At 36.0% G+C, this 13,320-nt stretch overlaps 1 protein-coding gene and 1 pseudogene across 3 annotated transcripts; both read right to left on the minus strand.

The window, feature by feature from the left end:
* Positions 1–268: 268 nt before the first annotated feature.
* Positions 269–3,210, minus strand: LOC110736788 (annotated as a pseudogene).
* Positions 3,211–8,314: 5,104 nt separating this feature from the next.
* Positions 8,315–12,927, minus strand: LOC110736789 (pentatricopeptide repeat-containing protein At1g63130, mitochondrial-like). 3 transcript variants are annotated; one of them, XR_002514274.1, is made up of 4 exons: positions 10,203–12,924; positions 9,856–9,921; positions 9,614–9,762; positions 8,315–9,115 (listed from the first exon to the last, which is right to left on the minus strand). XR_002514274.1 is itself a non-coding variant. In XM_021917096.1 (2 exons), the coding sequence occupies exons 1-2, from the start codon at positions 12,725–12,727 to the stop codon at positions 10,106–10,108; spliced, it is 1,515 nt and encodes a 504-aa protein (XP_021772788.1). In that variant the 5' UTR covers positions 12,728–12,927; the 3' UTR covers positions 9,940–10,105. The 3 variants fall into 3 exon arrangements, 1 of the variants encoding a protein (XP_021772788.1); XR_002514275.1 differs by having other exon boundaries at positions 9,614–9,767; XM_021917096.1 differs by lacking the exons at positions 8,315–9,115; positions 9,614–9,762; positions 9,856–9,921 and having other exon boundaries at positions 9,940–11,605; positions 12,713–12,927.
* Positions 12,928–13,320: the final 393 nt, after the last annotated feature.

A 13,320-nucleotide genomic window follows, 5' to 3' on the forward strand; every position in this document is an offset into this window, starting at 1 on the left:
GGCATATCAACCAGGTCAAAAAAGTAGATTTGTATCATAAGACTTCACATTAGCTAAAAATCAATCACAGGCTGATTATTACAAGACTGAATAAAAGGTAATTTAAGCACACCATCTCATACAACTCTATTCAATCTATTGATTACTCACCATGATCAGGAGCTAAGGAAACTGCATCTCTTATGCGAATAACTAATATCAGGAATTATAGCCTCAACACTTATAGTTTCACCTTTAGTATGGAAGAAAGCATAACCACGGAAACCGAGGGTTGGGGGGGGGGGGGAATGTGACTAGAAGAGACATGCCAAATGGGACTTCAAACAGTATTAAAAGCTTGATGCAACGATTACTTGAAAAAAAAAATTAAAAAAAAAATTGATACATGATATTGGTAAGTCTCCAAATGCAATACTCCACTAATATTATAGATAACCATAATCATAAGTCAAATTTCAACCTCAGCACTACACAATACAAGTAATATAGTAACATCGTCATATCATATAAAACTATAGATAACCAGAGAAGCAGGATCTAAACATAAACCATAATCTAAAATTATCAAAAGCCAAATACCTTACAATTCATATCTCAAGATACTTTCGAAGCAAAGCCTTGTCTGAATCGCTAACAGCATGATCAGTTATGAAGCTAAGAAATAGAGAAGCCGTGTGAGCATCCGCAACAAACCCTTTAATTCTCATGGTACTGACTATTTCCAATGCCTTGCTGACATCCTTGCCATAAAGATATCCTTTAATAATAGTGTTGTAGGTACACTCATCAGGTGAACACCCGTTGTCCTCCATTTCCTTTACAAGTTTAGTAGCTTCATCAAGCAAACCCTCTTTGCAATATCCTTTTACAATAATATTATAACTGAATACATTGGGCTGTAAGCACTTCGCGGGCAGAGAAGTGAAAATATCCACCGCTTCTCTAAGGCGATTAGCTTCACAAAAACCATCCATTAGGATATTGAATGTAATAATATTAGGGACCATTCCAGTACTCTCCATTTGCTTCATTGTTGTAATTGCCTCGTCAATTTGTCCATTCTTACACATGCCATGAAGCAATGAATTCCAAGTGATTATATTTGGCCTTAGTCCATGAGCTTCCATTTCCTTGAAAAACTGGTGTGCAAGCTTGAGCTGATTGACTTTGCCCAAGGCATCTATAAGAGTGGTGTACGTGATAACATTAGGGGCTAATCCGTTACAATGCATCTCTTGGAGCAGACCAAGAGCTCTGTTAATTCTTTTAGACTTGCAATAGCCATTGATTAAGCTGTTGTAAGTAACTACATGAGGTTTGCAACCATTTTCAACCATCAAATCCATAAGCTTTTCTGCCTCATCCATCTGACCGCATAAACAATATCCATCTAACAGAGCACTGTAATTGACGATATTGGGAACAAATCCTCTCTCAATCATGTGAACAAAAATGTCCCGTGCTTTACCAACCTTGCCTTCTTTACAATACATATCAATCAACATGATGTAGGTGTCAACATCAGGAGTTATGTTGTTCCTCAACATCTCAGTTAGCATCTGTTGGGCCTCTTTCTGTTGTCCCAAAATGAACATACCTCAAATTAAGGTAGTACAGGTGAAAACATTAGGGGAAATTCCATTGACTTTCATCTCCTTGAAAAGGTGGAGAGCCTGAGGTAATAACTGGTCTTTACAGAGACTATCAATGATGGTGTCATAAATGACAACATCAGACATATAATGGCCATAAGACTCCATATTTTCAAGGAGTTTGAGAGCACCGGCATTATCACCGGACCTACAAAGACCTTTGAACATAGAACCATAAGTGACCATATCAGGTTGGAAGCCAAGGTTGACAACTTTATCCAACAATCGAACGGATTTGTCCAATTGATGAGAATGAATGAAACCATTGATGAGGGTATTAAAGGTGACAACATCAGGCTGATAACCAAGCTTAAAGGTAAAAGCGAGAAGAGACAACCCAAAATGAACACTGCCTAAGCGACAGTAGCAATTAGCGAGAATGGTAAGGGAATAATGATCTGGACGAAGACCTAACAAAAGGAGGTGTCTGTAAAGAGAAATGACAGTGGAGAAAGGGGGGTGGGGTTTAATCTTACAAATGGATGATAAAAGCATATTGAAATCGATAATACCAGGAAGTGGGCGAATCAATTTCATATGATCGAAAAGAGAAAGGGGGGTTTCAACATCAGAAAACCCTAATTTGGATTGTTGTCTAACAAATTTAAGGAACAATTTGGGGTCATCAAAATCAAAATTAACATCAGCGTGAAAACATCTGGAAAAAGAAGGAAGATGAAGAAGATTACCTAAAAATGGCGAAGAAGCAGAAGCAAGTGAAAGCAGAGCTTTGTTCCTCATCATCGTCTCACATTCTCACTCTCAGTTCTCACACTGACTCTCGGTTCTCAGACAAGAATACCTGCTACTGCTAGTGTTGCCTCTGCCAAAATTAAAAAGGAATGTAGAAATTTCAATTAGGATGGTAAGTGAATAATCATCTGGACGAACATACAGATTATTCTTTCTACAATTGATATTTAATTTTAGATTTTGTCACCAAATGAGAAGGTAGTTTTTGATTATTTTTTTCAATTTATATTTCATAATTTTATTGTTGATGATGATTTTTTAGATTATTATATTTATTTATGGTTCATTGTTAACGAATTAATCGCTGAAAGAAAATATAAGTTTTTTTTTTTTTTTTTTTTTCGGAGGTTGAAGATGAAGTTCTTTCGGATTGGGATAAATGTTCTTTTATCAGTTTTTTTTTATCCATATTCATTGGAACGAATACGTTCATTGAGTTTAATTAATATGTTCTTTGGGTCTAACCTATATGTTCTTTATAGTCACAAACTATGTTCTTTGGATTTGAACTTTATGTTCTTTAAGTTACAAACTATGTTCATTTAATAGCGTATTTTTTTTCAAAAAAAATATATATCTGATTGTGTATATGTATATTTTTTGAAACCAAGATTGTCATAAAGGTTGATGAAGACGATATATTTTTGGTATTGATGATTGATTTTCCAATAGGTCTAATGAACATTCGCTATGTTGATAAGGAACATGATAATATTATTTAAAGAGCATTATTTATATTTACCCAGCACGTTAAAACAAAATTTAGAGAACATTTCACAATAAGTAATGAACATTGTGTGACAATAAAGGTACATTAAAATTACAATCAAAGAACATGGACATTTTAAAATCATATAATGAACATTATAATAGATACACATGACCAAGATGACTATCATAACAAAATATAAAAATATATAATTGGTTATTTAGAGAATATTTTTTTTAAAATAAGAAAGAGAACATAATAAAAAATATTGGAATTTGAAATTTTGAAAATGAATTTCAAATTTTAAAATTTGAAAATGAAATCTTCATAAAAATAATTTTAGAGAGAGAAATTATTGAAAACTGAATATTTTGAAATGATATATTTTTTTTTTGAAACAGAATATTTTGAAATGATTTGATATTAAATACGTGGTAAAAATCATTAAAATTACTACGTTCTTTATACTTCAATGTTGTGTTCTTTTATAAAGTCGTGATGTTCATTACAAATATAAGTTATGTTCTTTCCGCTTTTTTTTAAACTAGTTTTGATCTGAGTGTACCATGCGCATGGTACACCCGGATGTACAAACCAACGATTATGATAAAAGCGCTGTCATGATTATAAGGACGAAGAAAAGCTTCTCCAACAATAACAGATCGAGACATCATCTGGAATTTTGAAACCATTTGTTTATTTATTTATTTATTTTACAAAGGTAAGAAAAATAAAACATTAGGAATGAAACCCTCCTCATGAGGGGAACCAATTACTCCGTATGTTTTCCTTCTCCAAATGAAAAATTTCTTATTTCTGAAGGTCAAGTCTCAAGTGTGGACTGTGGAGTGGAGTGGAGTTTGAGAGTATCTGGGTTTTTATTCTTGTACTCCTCCGTTGTTTCATACGGAGTACTCCGTAATACAGTAATTGTAACATTGTGTCGTGAACATTATTGTGTGTGGTTTTTTTTTACAACCAATGTACGAAAAAAAAACGTTACATATTATATAAGATGTTTTAAGGTTTATCTTTAAAACGTATTTCTAAATTAGAACTCAGTAGTTATTTATACTACCTTTATATTTTTATTTTTGTAATGATGTGATATCTAGATAAACTTTGTTTGTGAATGGTAAATAGAGAGATTAAATAAAGAGAGAGATAAAAAGAAATATGAAGGAGCAAGTAAAAATACGAAGAAAACATATGTTGCAATTAATTTATACAGTAGTATCAATTTATGGTAAATGTTGCAAATAAAGTAAAACAGAGGTAGTAAAAATATGGGTGCGTTAACAAGTGTATTGAAATAATCAGTAGAAATTAGTATGTCGTGTATGATATGGGACATGGGAAACCTTTTTTTTTTTTTTTTTTTTGGAGGACGCAAGAACATTGATTTTATTAAGGATAGAGCAGGCTTAAATCAGCCATAACAGATTCAGAAATGTCAAGAGGATATTCCTCCAACAAAACTCTAAGATATTCAAAAGTGCTACTAGTTTTGCTAAGCCATGGGCCACAACATTCCCCTCCTTCTAAACCTGGGCACGGGCCGGGGTGGCCCGCGTGCCGCCCGGCACGGCCCGTTCCCTAGCCCGGCACGGCACGCAAATCGAGATTCGTGCCACGAGCCGTGCCACGGACAAGGTTCTGCTATTCCCAGCACGAGCACGGCCAGGGCCCGGCGTGCTGGCCCGGCACGTGGCACGAACACAAGCCCGGCACGCAGGCACGGCCCGCCAGGCACGGCATTCATGCCGGCCCGGCACGGCCCGCGTGCCCAAACAAAAAAAACGGTAATATTACCATTTTATCGCTAGTTTTTGGGCAATTACCTCCACAAAAATTCTATAAATACCCACCTCCATTTCATTCCCAAATCACAAAATCACAATCTCTTCTTCTTATCTCTTAATCTCTTATATTCTCTAAATCTCTTAAATTCTCTTAATAATCCTTATTCTCTTAAATTCTCTAATTATTTTCCTAATATCGGAAAAAATTAAAAAGTTCGTAATCGTAATTAGTGGAGCGTTGAAGCACGGTTGTAAGATCTAAACTAATCTTTAATTTATTATTGTTTTATTGTTATTATTAGAATAATCTTGTTTAATTATTATTGTTGTTAATTGTTATTGTTGTTGTTATAATTGTTGTTATTAATTATTATTATTGTTACAATTATTGTTATTATTTATTTTTGTTGTTATTGTTATTGTTATAGTTGTTGTTATTAATTATTATTATTGTTATTTTTATTGTTAAAATTGTTGTTATTAATTATTATTATTATAGTTAACCACTTTTTATTAAAAAATTAATTGTTAATTATGGCATCGAACAACCCATCATCTAGGTCTAGGGGGAAAGACCGACTTGCCCGTAGTAGTAGTTCTAGGGAACCACCTAATACAACGAGCCCCCAAATTCCGAGTCCAACCAATGACCCCACTTACTTCCCCCTGGGCTATGAGCCATATAATATATCGGGATTTCCACCACCACCACCAAACCAATTTTCACAATCAAACCAATATCAAAATCCACAACAATTCCCTCAATTCGGTCAATTCCCACCTAATTATTTTGGTGATCAACAAAACTATTATTCTAGCCAAAGTAGCCAAGAAAGTACCCAAATTCCCCCCGATTCTACCCCTTCTACTACTACTACTAACCCAAACACACATCATGAATGGTTAACCGAAAGTGAGATGGTACTTTTGAAAAACCGAAAGGGTGAGGTATGGCGTCATTTCGTCCTAAATAAAAACGGCCAAACATATGCAAAATGTAAAACATGTAATGGTGTATTCTCGGCAGTATCCAAATTTGGGACGGGACACTTAACTAGACGCATGAAAGCTTGTGCAAAACCAGCTAGTGATCCAACCCAGCCAAAAATTTACCAATACCATCCATACGGCTTTACTTACAACTATGAGAGGGATAGGGATGAACTAGGAAAAATGATAGTACACGCCGAACAACCTTTTCTTTTCTCGGAAAGTGACCCATTCAACACCTACATTAACAAAGCACTACAACCCCAACATAAAAGAATCTCTAGGAAAACCGTTCGTTTCGCCGTAATGAAAAATTTCCTAGAGTACAAAGTCCGGTTACAAGCCGAATTAAGTAACCTTAACTGTAGAGTATCTTTAACAGCCGATTCTTGGGATAGTGGTTATAAATATCACTATTTATGTGTCACTTGCCATTGGATAGATGATCAATGGATGTTACAAAAAAGAATAATACATTTCAAAATGCTCGAATACCCACACACCGGCATTAACATTGCTCACCATTTAATGGAAGCAATGAACGAATACAACCTTCGAGATAAAATGATGTCAATGACTTTTGACAATGCAACCTCTATAACATACACAGCTAATCTTGTCAAACAAAACTTAACCGATGTACTATTAGACGGTGAAGCTCTTCATACTAGATGTGTTTGCCATGTACTTAACTTATGTGTACAGGATGGAGTTCGGGCAATTGGCCCATACTACAGCAAAATCAGAGATGCTATTATGTCTATTAATAGCTCAGATACCAAGAATGGAAGAGTTTTCTAAAACAACAAAAGATAAGGGTAATAAAAATTAAAATCGATTGCCCAACTAGGTGGAATTCCACCTATGACATGTTAACAAAGGCAATTGAGTACAAGAATCCCTTAACATTATTTTACAACCAAAATTTCCACAAAATGCTTTTTATGATGATGATTGGTATAACTGTGAAAGATATATGCAATTTTTACAGTTATTATATAACATGACGTTTTGTTTTTCTACTGTTGACAATCCTTGTGCTCAAAACTTTCTTTCTAATGCATGCTTACTCGCCCAACTTTTCGCTGATCATCGCAATCAAAGTGATTATGATCAGTATCTTCCAGCAATGAAAACAAAGTGGCGTAAATATAATAGTGAAATTCCTTTGATTTATATTTTTGCATCCATATTAGATCCTAGGCAAAAGTATGAAAACACATTTATGTTAGTTGACATTTATTTTCAATGCATGAATCTTGACGATGATGAAGAAATGTATAAGAGTATTGTGAAGGATCAGTTTTTTGCTTTATATGGAGTCTATGAAGCCAAATATGGCACCGTTCCTCGCTCAGGCCCTTCCCAGCCATCCAAAAACGTAAGTAAGAAGGCCAAACATTTATTTTCACAAGCTACTAACTTGATTTCAAGGTTTTCATGTGATTCATCAATCAGGAGAACGCAAAGCGACGTCTCGGAGTTGCAGATGTACCTGAGTTACGACTTCACCAAAGGCATGGACGACGATGAGATAAACAGCCTCGACCTCCTTGCATGGTGGAAACAACAAACCGGGAAGCATCCAACTTTGGCGGCAATGGCACGAGACATTCTTGCTGTCCAAGTTTCCTCCGTCGCCTCCAAACGAGCTTTCAGCGCATCCGGAAGGGTTTTAGACGATAGAAGAACAAGTCTAAAACCCGAAACACTAGAAATGTGCGTGTGTTTCAAAGATTGGTTGGATGCGGAAAATCGCTCACAAGACCGTTCTTACGACGACAACGACAACAAAGAAGGAACCTCCGCTTCCGACCGTTCAGGTTCGGCTAGTTCCCAATCTATCCAACTAGCCGATGACCTTGAAGGCGAAGACAAAGACGAACACGAGGAAGGAGAAGAAGAATAGACAATTATTGTATATTGTACGATTTTAATCATTATCAAATATCAATTTTATCATTTTCCAATTTTTGTTTAATACCATCATTGTACGATTTTTATCATTGTTATCAATGTACAATTTTCTCAACTCAAGTAATAATAATATAAAGTACGCATTATTCACATCCAAAGTCCAATTTGCCTTTTTTCTCCGTTTTGTTACAATTTGAAAATTCATATTAAAAAAAACAAAATTATAACAATTACTAATACAAAATTATATTTAATAAATCATAAACATTAAATTTTAAAGTAATAGTATAAAGTAAATATATAAATATAAATATTGAATATACAAAATTATAAAACATAAATATTCAACTTATAATTATAAAACTTATAACTTAATAACTTATAAAACTTATAATTATAATTTTATAACTTATATACATTATAATATAAGTTATAATGTTGTCACTTATTAAAAAAAAAAAAAAAAGGCTGGAAACTGCCAGCCCGCCAGGCCGGCACGGCGCGAGCCCGCCAGGCACAAGGGCCGTGCCAGGCCATGGGCTGGCCTGTGAGAATGGCCGGCACAGCACGGCACGACTTCCCGGGCACGGCGGCACGACCGGCACGGCACGCCGGAGCCCGTGGCCCGCCAGGCACGGCCCGGCACGATGCCCAGGTTTACCTCCTTCCCTCTTTACAAAAGAAAAAGAACAAAAAAGGCACTCGTTAGCAAGCTGCAAAATGTCTTGAATAATGCTCCCAAAAACCGTTGGAAGTAGCGTTTTTCTCAGCCAAATACTGATGCACTTTGCTGTTACTAATCTCCAAGCAAATTCTCGCAAAACCAGCTTCCATAGTGATCTTCAAAGCATGCCTCATTGCCATGCCTTCCACAATTTCAAAATCAAGATTATCCCACCTGGAGGTCCCTTGTAACACCTCCTAATCCCACCTGATTGTCTCTTGAATATGGCCGCATCAGAGTTTACTTTGTACACTCCTTAACAAGGAGCAATTCAAGGCGTAGGTAGCCTCAGTTCCTTTGTACTGCTGCAAATAATTTCCCTGGATCGTAATCCCCCACGATGCTAATGGCTTTATGAATAAGATCATCAATTTCCTTCCGTTTGCCATCAAACACCCACCAATTTCTACGCAGCCACATACCCCATAAGATACTCCAGAAAATGTCCCACCAAAGCGGATCCTTATACTTCCCTCGCAAATTGTTGAACCACTCAATCATGTTGCTTCCACCGAAACTCTCCACCTCCAAACGCAAAGGTGAAAGATACCAGACCAGCTTCGAATCCCTGCAGAATACCAACAAGGGAATATTACTTTGAATAACTTTTTAAAGCTAAATTAAATTCACTAGCTAACCTGTCAGACATCTATTAAGAACTCTAACGATTGTCATAGCCTTCACTTTATTACTCAAAATCCGAATTCAAATGTTTCACATTACCAAGCCAAAAAAAGAAAGAAATTAAAAGGTGCTATTTGACACCCACAAGAACAAAAAAAAAAAAAAAAAAAAAAAAAAAAAAAAAACCCAAAAAGGCGGTTCAAATTGACCCATACTACCTTATGTTGGAGCAAGAACAGATGGTATGAACGTATGATCTTTAGGCATACCTATATTAAAATTCTATAATTGTTTGAATAACAAAAAAAAAAGTATATACAACAATGCATCAAACAGTTAAAAATGCTCAAGTGTTTACTATACTAATCTGATTTGATTGGCCTCTTCAAATCTAAAACATTTCAGGAAATAAATAATAGTAATATAAAAAACAAACACCCACCTGTTTTTGTGGATGAGAGGAATCCAAAAAAAAAAAAATCATAATTAAGGGGATCTCTCCTCGCGTTCTTTAACCCCTTAGGTTTTGATTTTGATTTTGCTTTTGCCTGCTGAGAAACCCAACAGTTTTTGTTTCATCCAAGCCTCCTTCTAACCTTGTTAAACATATGTCAGTCTCTGGTAAAGGAGAATAATTTAAGAGCAAAAGGGTAAAAAAAAAAAAAAAAATTGTAATAGGCTCACCAGCTTGAAACAACACCATGTAATAGGCTCCAGCGCCCTCACTTCACAGTTTTCCCCTTCTCATCCCTTGTAAAGAGCAAAAGGGTAAAAAAAAAAAAAAATTGTTAGTCATTCATACTTATTCTATTTTCATATTAATGCAGCAATAGTGCCTATAGATGTAAACCAGACAAAATACTGAGCGTAATGCAGACTGTAGAAAGAGTCCAGAGTATGAGAGTTGTGAGTTTAGAGCATAATGCCAATATTTTCATGCAAGTAATATTTTCATAATGTCTGCATCACTGATAGTTGGATCAGTGAGTAAGCCCACAAATGATGATATAGTGTGATTATCAGCAACGAACCGTTTGATTCTCATTAAGCTGACAAGTTCTAAAGCTCTCCTAACATCCTTGCCATCAAGAAACCCTCTAATAATTGTATTGAAGGTGCCTTCATTTGGAAGGCATCCATTGTCCTCCATATTCTTCAATAATTCATCGGCTTTTGCTAGCAACCCTTCTTTACAATACCCTTTTATCATTATGTTGTAAGCACACACATCATGCAGCCCTTTAGTTGTGAGAAAGGAGAAAATATCCACCGCTTCTCTAAGGCGATTAGCTTCACAAAAACCATCCATTAGGATATTGTATGTAAAAATATCATGGACCATTCCAGTAGTCTCCATTTCCTTCACTGTTGCAACTGCCTTATCTATTTGTGCATTCCTACACATGCCGTCAAGGAATGAATTCCAAGTTATTATATCTGGTTTCAGTCCATGAGCTTCCATATCCTCGAAAAACTGGTGTGCAAGCTTGAGTTGATTGTCTTTGCACAAGGCATCTATAAGAGTGCTGTACATGATAACATCAGGGCTTAATCCGTTAAAATGCATCTCTTGGACCAAACCAAGAGCTTTGTCAATCTTTTTAGCCTTGCAATAGCCATTGATTAAGCTGTTGTAAGTAACTACATCAGGTTTGCAACCATTTTCAACCATCAAATTTATAAGCTTTTCTGCCTCATCCATCTCACCACGTAAACAATATCCATCTAACAGAGCATTGTAAGTGATGATATTGGGAATCTGACCTTGACTTATCATGGATTCAAATATGGCCCGTGCTTCAATAACCATTCCTCCCTTACAATAGCCATTGATTAAGATGCTGAAAGTAAAAACATCATGTTTGCAACCATCTTCTACCATCAAATCCATGAGCTTTTCTGCCTCATTCATCTCACCATGTAAACAATATCCGTCTAACAAAGTATTGTAAGTGATGATATCGGGAACAAATCCTCTCTCAGTCATGTGAACAAAAATGTCCCGTGCTTCACCAACCTTGCCTTCTTTACAATACATGTCAATCAATGTGTTGTAGGTGTCAACATCAGGAGTTATGTTGTTCCTCAACATCTCAGTCACCATTCCTTGAGCCTCTTTCTGTTGTCCCAAAGTTAACATACCTCGAATTAAGGTATTATAGGTGACAACATTAGGGGATATTCCCTTGACTTTCATCTCCTTGAAAAGGAGGAGAGACTGAGGTAATAATTGGTCTTTACAGAGACTATCAATGATGGTGTTATAAATGACAACATTAGGCATACAATGGCCATAAGACTCCATATGTCTGAGGAGTTTGAGAGCACCGGCATTATCACCAGACCTACAGAGACCTTTGAACATAGAACCATAGGTGACCATATCAGGTTGGAAGCCAAGCTTGACAATTTTATCCAACAATGGAACGGCTTTCTGAAATTGATTAGAGTGAATGAAGCCATTGATGAGAGTAGTAAAGGTGACAATATCAGGCTGAAAACCAAGCTTAATAATGTTGGCGAGAACAGAAAACCCCAAATCAACAAAGTCCAAAAGACAGTAGCAATTAGCGAGAATGTTAAGAGAATAAATATCAGGACGGAGAGCAGACAAAAGGATCATTGGAGTTATCGTGTTATTAGTCTAGGATTTATCTTTTTAACCATAGGTATTCTTTCAGGAGCAGTATGGGCCAATGAGGCATGGGGATCATATTGGAATTGGGACCCAAAGGAAACTTGGGCATTTATTACTTGGACCATATTTGCAATTTATTTACATATTCGAACAAATAAAAATTTTCGAGGTGCAAATTCTGCAATTGTGGCTTTTATAGGCTTTCTTATAATTTGGATATGCTATTTTGGGGTTAATCTATTAGGAATAGGGCTACATAGTTATGGCTCATTTACATTAACGCTTAATTAAATGGAAGAAAGGGCCTTATGAATACAGATTATAGTACAAGTCATAAGCAAGTTTCTTAGAAACAGGTGAGAACCATTTAAATCATGATTTAAATGGTTCTCACAAACATCAAAAATGACTGATTAGAATTCCAATTTTGTCTTCCTTCGTCTTATGTAAAGAAGACTGCTTTTTTCATTTCATTAAATGAAAGGAAATCTATCTATAAAAATAATTGGATAAAATAGCTTCTACTTTTTCAACTGATAGTGAGAGAACGAAATCCAAGGAGGTGCCTGTAGAGAGAAATGACAGTGGAGAATGGGGGGTGGGGTTTAATCTTACACATGGCTGAAAAAAGCATATTGAAATCAATCATACCAGGAATTGGGCGCATCGATTTCATACGGTGAAAGAGGGAAAGGGGGATTTCAACATTAGTAAACCCTAATTTGGATTGTTGTCTAACAAATTTCAGAAATAATTTGGGGTCATCAAAATCAGAATCAAAATCTTGAGTAGCGTAATTGGTGTAATTTCGGGAAGGAAACAGTAAAGAAAGGTGAAAAGAGGGCAAAAGGGGAAGAGTGAAATCGAAAAAGGGAAAAGTAGTAGAGAAATGGAGAAGCTTACTTGAGGATCTGCCATGAAAATGAAGAGGACAAAGCTTGATTAAAGTGGCGCCATGAAAACAAGGACGAAGAAAAGCTTCTCCAACATTAACAGATATAGACCTGATCATGTTCATGTATACTCTGTAATTCTGGAAACAATTATGAAGAAGAAAAGCTTCTTTAGTCCTTACGAAGGTTAAGTGTGGATTACCGGAGTGTGTTGGAGTAAGCTTTCAGCGTTTTATACCATGGTTTTTTTAAAAAAAAAAAATTAATGTGGGACAGCGTTTTACATGTTAACTTTTTTTTTTTGAAATTTCGTAATTTCTGATTTTTAAAATTTAGAAAAAAAATTAAACACATAAAATGCTGTCCCAGGCAGCGGTTTATGTACTTAATGTTGGGAAAAAAATTGTACATAAAACGCTGTCCTAAACAGCGTTTTTTCTGCTTGACTGCAGCAGCCAACAGCCTCCTCACTCCAAATTCAGCCCCCAACCCACCACCCCTAGCCCTCATTCAGCCACCACCCTTCAACACCACCCCCACCACCAACCCTAACCTCAACCACCATCCCCACCGCCATTCACGATCCCCGACAATCTCTCCACCACCTCCCGCCACTTT

The sequence above is a fragment of the Chenopodium quinoa genome, unplaced genomic scaffold (genome assembly GCF_001683475.1).
Source record: "Chenopodium quinoa cultivar QQ74 unplaced genomic scaffold, ASM168347v1, whole genome shotgun sequence".
NCBI lineage: Eukaryota > Viridiplantae > Streptophyta > Magnoliopsida > Caryophyllales > Amaranthaceae > Chenopodium > Chenopodium quinoa.